The 6,000-nt window shown below is 53.3% G+C and overlaps 1 protein-coding gene across 2 annotated transcripts in view; it reads left to right on the top strand.

Moving 5' to 3' along the window:
• Nucleotides 1–1,189: 1,189 nt before the first annotated feature.
• The window catches only part of KIFC3 (kinesin family member C3), a 54,531-nt gene continuing 49,720 nt past the window's right edge, over nt 1,190–6,000 (top strand). Inside the window, exon 1 of one of the 2 annotated variants that reach the window (XM_040329248.1) lies at nt 1,190–1,472. In XM_040329248.1, the coding sequence (XP_040185182.1) occupies nt 1,290–1,472 (183 nt within the window). In that variant the 5' untranslated portion in view covers nt 1,190–1,289. The remainder of the gene's footprint in view (nt 1,473–6,000) is intronic. The other variant, XM_040329247.1, reaches the window with a different exon arrangement.

Genomic DNA, 6,000 nt, shown 5'->3' with positions numbered 1-6,000 from the left:
GTTGGGTTCCGCATAAGGCTGCTCCTGCTATTAGCAGGGGCAGCCAATGCTACGTATACCCGTCGTTCCCGCGTCGCGAATTTAAAATTTAACGTCGTTTGCGTAAGTGAATCGTGAATGGCGCTGGACGCCATTTACGTTCACTTTGAAGCAAATGACGTCCTTGCGACGTCATTTGCCGCAATGCATGTCGGGAAAGTTTCCCGACGGAGCATGCGCACTACGTTCGGTGCGGGAACGCGCCTAATTTAAATGATCCACGCCCCCTACGGGATCATTTATATTACGCGCCCTTACGCCGGGCAGTTTTAAGGAGCGCCCACGCAAATTACGTGGCTACTGCTTCATGAAGGTACTGAATTCAGGGTTTTTCTGTGGAGGAGGCTAAGCCTGGGTACCTCTGTGGCTGAGTCGGGATGTTCTGTGGAGGGGGCTAAGTACAGTATCTTCGGTGGAGGGGACTGAGTACTGGGTCTTCTATTGATGGGACTAAGTCTGGGGCCTTTTGTGAAGGAGACTAAGTCTGGGGGCATCTATGGAGGGAACTGAGTCTGGCATCTTCTTCGGAGGGGGCTGAGTCTGGGTGATCTCTAAATGGGACCAAGTCTGAGGTGGTGTGGAGGGGACTGAGTCCAGGGTGGTCTCTGAAGGGGACTTCGTTTAGGGGGTTTCTGGAGGGGCCTGAACCTTGAAAGTCACCGAAGGGGACTAAACCCGGGGTGGTCTGTGATGGGGACTGAGTCTGGGGTGGTCTCTCAAGGGGGCTGATCCCAGGGGTGGTGTCTCTTAAGGGGACTGAACCTGTGATGGTCTCTGAAGGGGAACTGAGTTCAGCATCACGCTGCATTACAGCTGACATGTTTTGTCGTCTGCCACGAGGAGGCCTCAATCCTCTTAGACAGATGGCGGTCGAGGGACTCCTGATTATCCTTGGACATGCCGAGGGGTGTGCAGATTAATCAGGATATGGAGCTTGGTGTAATCACTGCTATTCCACCACTGCTCATTATCTGTAATTGGGTCAGCGCTCTCCTATGTGGACAATTCTCTGAGTCCACCCTCTCACCCTCTGTACGGCCTCCATGGTGTGTGCGCCGCGCTTCTGCCCTCTATATGCCCCCATGCTGTGAGCGCTCTGTTGTCTCACCCTTCATATGCCCCCATGGTTTTAGCGCTCTGCGTCTGCCCTTCGTATGGTCCCTATGGTGTGAGCGCTCCGCATTTGCCTGCAGTCTATGGATGTCCCTCTGGCACAGAAGAGCCTCTGAGGAAAGAGTCATTCTCAGACCATGTACGTCCTCTGCTCACTCCTATATCTCTCCATCCAGAACTTTGTGGGGTTCCAGCGGACGGAGATCACAGACGGCAATGTCAGTGAGAGAAAAATGAAGAGGGGGGCAAAGCGACGTCCCACGCGGGACAGGACTGGCCTATCATTGCGCACCGCACCCACCACACCCAGCATGACGCAGGTGAGACGCACTGCTAGTATTTTATATGCTCTGTATCATGTAGTATATAAATGTATGGGGGGTGGCAGAGTTTCTGAGTGATATGAATGGCGTCATTCCTGTGGTAAACCCAAATAATAAAGATCGCATTATTCCCGCATTACACTGTAAATGATAAAGATGGTGTCATTCCTGCATTACACTGTAAATAATGGAGATAGCATTATTCCTGCAGTACACCCGAGTAATAAAGATATTGGCCCAGATTCTCGTAGATCGGCGTAAAAATGGGCGGGCGTAACGTATCTGATTTACGTTACGCCGCCGCAAGTTTTTCAGGCAAGTGCTTTATTCACAAAGCACTTGCGTGTAAAGTTGCGGCGGCGTAACGTAAATCACCCGGCGGTTTTCAAATTCGGCGGGTAGGGGGCGTGTAGCATTTAAATGAAGCGCGTTCCCGCGCCGAACGAACTGCGCATGCGCCGTCCGTTAAATATCCCAGGGTGCATTGCTCCAAATGACGTCGCAAGGACGTCATTGGTTTCGACGTGAACGTAAATGGCGTCCAGCCCCATTCACGGACGACTTACGCAAACGGCGTAACTTTTCAAATTTCGACGCGGGAACGACGGCCATACTTAACATTGGTTGCGCCTCATAGATCCAGGGGCAACTTTACGCCGGGAAAAGCCTAACGTAAACGTTGTAACTTTACTGCGTCGGCCGCGCGTACGTTCGGGAATTCGCGTATCTAGCTAATTTGCATACTCAACGGGGAAATCGACGGAAGCGCCACCTAGCGGGCCAAAAAAAAATTGCAGTTAAGATCCGACGGCGTAAGAGACTTACGCCTGTCGGATCTAATGGATATCTATTCGTAACTGATTCTAAGAATCAGTCGCATAGATACGACGGGCCAGATTAGGACTTACGACGGCGTACATGGCGCTGCGCCGTCGTAAGCCCTTTGAGAACCTGGCCCATTGTTATTCCCGCGTTGCACCATAAATAATGGAGATGGCGTTATTCCTGCGTTATACATCCCCGCTATTCTCACCACTTTTCTTGTACAGTGTTTCCTGATGATTGCTACACCTTTGTGGGGGAGGAGCTACAATAAGCATTTTGGAAACTGAAGTCTTACATTGGTGTGGCCAATGGGGGGTGAGAGATTTATTTGTGGGCGTGGTTGTCTGTTGCCTCTCTGACATCACCCATTAGGCATGCCGATAATATCAGCATCTTTGGCCTGACTGGGGGGTAACGATCGGCTGACGCGTGCTTTAAAATCAAATGTGTACTGAGGGACCACCATCTGTCCGCTCATGGCGTCACTTTCTATAATCTGTTCAATGATGAAAATATATAACAACTGAATTTTTATTGCAAATAGATCAGAAAACATAGCTACCAACTGTCCCTGATTTTGAGGGACTGTCCCTGATTTGGAGCAATGTCCCTCATTCCTCCCTCATTTTGGTCTGATCCACAGGGCCGCCATCAGGGGGGTACAGGCAGTACACCTGTAAGGGGCCCGGAGGTCCCCAGGGGCCTGGATGGCAACCCCCCCTTTTTTTTTAGGGGTCCGAAGGTCCCCAGGGCCCCAGATGGAAACCCCCCCCTTTTTTTTTTTTTTTATAAAAAATATATATATATATTTTAATATATTTATTTTTTATTTTTTATTAAAGGGCCAATTTATTTTTTTTTTTTTTAGAGGTCCACCCTGCTGCTAGCTAATCAGAACTCAGGGACTCCCAGCACTTTGTACTAGGCAATCCCAAACTTCCATAAATCAACATCAAGTAATAGTAGATGTCAATCATAGGCCACTCCTGGGAGATAATGGGTGGGGATTATGTGAAAAAACCTGATCCCCTTCCAATATCACAGAGCTCCCCTCTACATCAGAGTTTCCCTTTACATCAGAATCCCCTTGTTCCCCCTTACAGTGTAGGGATGTAAGGGGGGATGCTGTAGACTCTGGTGTACACACGATCGGTTTTCCCGTCGAAAAAAAACCAGATGTTTTTTCCGACGGAATTCCGCTCAGGCTTGTCTTGCATACACACGCTCACACAAACGTTCGGTGAACTTTTGACTGCCAAGAACGCGGTAACGTAAAAGACCACGATGATCCGAGAAAACAAAGTTCTATGCTTCTGAGCATGCGTCGATTTGTTTCCGAGCATGCGCCGGAATTTTGCGCGTCGGAATTTGTACACACGATAGGAAATTCCGATCGGATTTTTTTTTCCTGACGGGAAAATAGAGAACCTGCTCTTTATCTTTTTCCAGCAGTTTTTCCGTTGGGAAAAAGTCTGATGGAGCATACACACGGTCGGGATTCCCGACCAAAAGCTCTCATCTGATTTTTTCCAACGGGAAAACCGATAGTGTGTACGGTGTATTGGTGTTTTCACTCCCCCCTTACATCAGTGACCCTCCTCAGGCTGTGACCTAGCTGGGGGCGCTGACACTGATCTCCTCCATAATGATCGCTCAGGTGCACTGTGCAGGGGAGGCTCGCTCAGTTAGATAGTCCTCTCTGGCATGGCGGCTGTGGTTTGATCCTCTTCTCCTCTCCAGTGTGACAGTCTGACTCCTCCCATGATAACAAATTAAATAAAAAAGACTCCTCCCGTGAACTGCCCCAGCGGCGCTCCTGCTCCCGCATCCCCCTCCAGTCCTTTCTAATTTGTAAAAGGTGGCAAGTAGCACAATGACGTCACTGCATGCACCCTCTTCAATCTGAGTGCGGCTGATAAGAGGCATTTATGGACAGTTTGTAAATGGCCCAATATTTACGGGCGATTGGAAACCCTGTGCCCAGGGCTGGTGCAAGGATTTTTGACACCCTAGGCGAAACCTAATTTTGCCTCCCCTGGCTCCACCCCCTTTTCCCTGCCCACGTAAACCCCAACTTTTTTTTAATGAAGTGCCCATCAAATGCAGCCTCACCAGCTGGTGAGGGGGACCCCAGTGACACCAGAGAGGAGAGGAGGGTGACACCAGAGAGGAGAGGAGGGGGACCCCAGTGACACCAGAGAGGAGAGGAGGGGGACCCCAGTAACACCAGAGAGGAGAGGAGGGGGGGACACCAGTGACACCAGAGTGGAGGGGGGACACCAGTAACACCAGAGAGGAGAGGAGGGTGGGACACCAGTGACACTAGAGTGGAGGGGGAACACCAGTGACACCAGAGAGGAGAGGAGGGTGACACCAGAGAGGAGAGGAGGGGGACCCCAGTGACACCAGAGAGGAGAGGAGGGGGACCCCAGTGACACCAGAGAGGAGAGGAGGGGGACCCCAGTGACACCAGAGAGGAGAGGAGGGGGACCCCAGTAACACCAGAGAGGAGAGGAGGGGGGGACACCAGTGACACCAGAGAGGAGGGGGGACACCAGTGACACCAGAGAGGAGAGGAGGGTGACACCAGAGAGGAGAGGAGGGGGACCCCAGTGACACCAGAGAGGAGAGGAGGGTGACACCAGAGAGGAGAGGAGGGGGACCCCAGTGACACCAGAGAGGAGAGGAGGGGGACCCCAGTGACACCAGAGAGGAGAGGAGGGGGACCCCAGTAACACCAGAGAGGAGAGGAGGGGGGGACACCAGTGACACCAGAGTGGAGGGGGGACACCAGTGACACCAGAGAGGAGAGGAGGGTGACACCAGAGAGGAGAGGAGGGGGACCCCAGTGACACCAGAGAGGAGAGGAGGGTGACACCAGAGAGGAGAGGAGGGGGACCCCAATGACACCAGAGAGGAGAGGAGGGGGACCCCAGTGACACCAGAGAGGAGAGGAGGGGGGGACACCAGAGAGGAGGGGGGACACCAGTGACACCATAGAGGAGGGGGGGACCCCAGTGACACCAGAGAGGAGAGGAGGGTGACACCAGAAAGGAGAGGAGGGGGACCCCAGTGACACCAGAGAGGAGAGGAGGGTGACACCAGAGAGGAGAGGAGTGGGACCCCAGTGACACCAGAGAGGAGAGGAGGGGGACCCCAGTAACACCAGAGAGGAGAGGAGGGGGGGACACCAGTGACACCAGAGTGGAGGGGGGACACCAGTGACACCAGAGAGGAGAGGAGGGTGACACCAGAGAGGAGAGGAGGGGGACCCCAGTGACACCAGAGAGGAGAGGAGGGTGACACCAGAGAGGAGAGGAGGGGGACCCCAGTGACACCAGAGAGGAGAGGAGGGGGACCCCAGTGACACCAGAGAGGAGAGGAGGGGGACCCCAGTAACACCAGAGAGGAGAGGAGGGGGGAACACCAGTGACACCAGAGAGGAGAGGAGGGTGACACCAGAGAGGAGAGGAGGGGGACCCCAGTGACACCAGAGAGGAGGGTGACACCAGAGAGGAGAGGAGGGGGACCCCAATGACACCAGAGAGGAGAGGAGGGGGACCCCAGTGACACCAGAGAGGAGAGGAGGGGGGGACACCAGAGAGGAGGGGGGACACCAGTGACACCATAGAGGAGGGGGGGACCCCAGTGACACCAGAGAGGAGAGGAGGGTGACACCAGAAAGGAGAGGAGGGGGACC

The sequence above is a fragment of the Rana temporaria genome, chromosome 11, assembly GCF_905171775.1.
Source record: "Rana temporaria chromosome 11, aRanTem1.1, whole genome shotgun sequence".
NCBI lineage: Eukaryota > Metazoa > Chordata > Amphibia > Anura > Ranidae > Rana > Rana temporaria.
The sequence above is the reverse complement of the archived record's forward strand: the minus strand, read 5'-3'. Positions and strand labels throughout refer to the sequence as shown.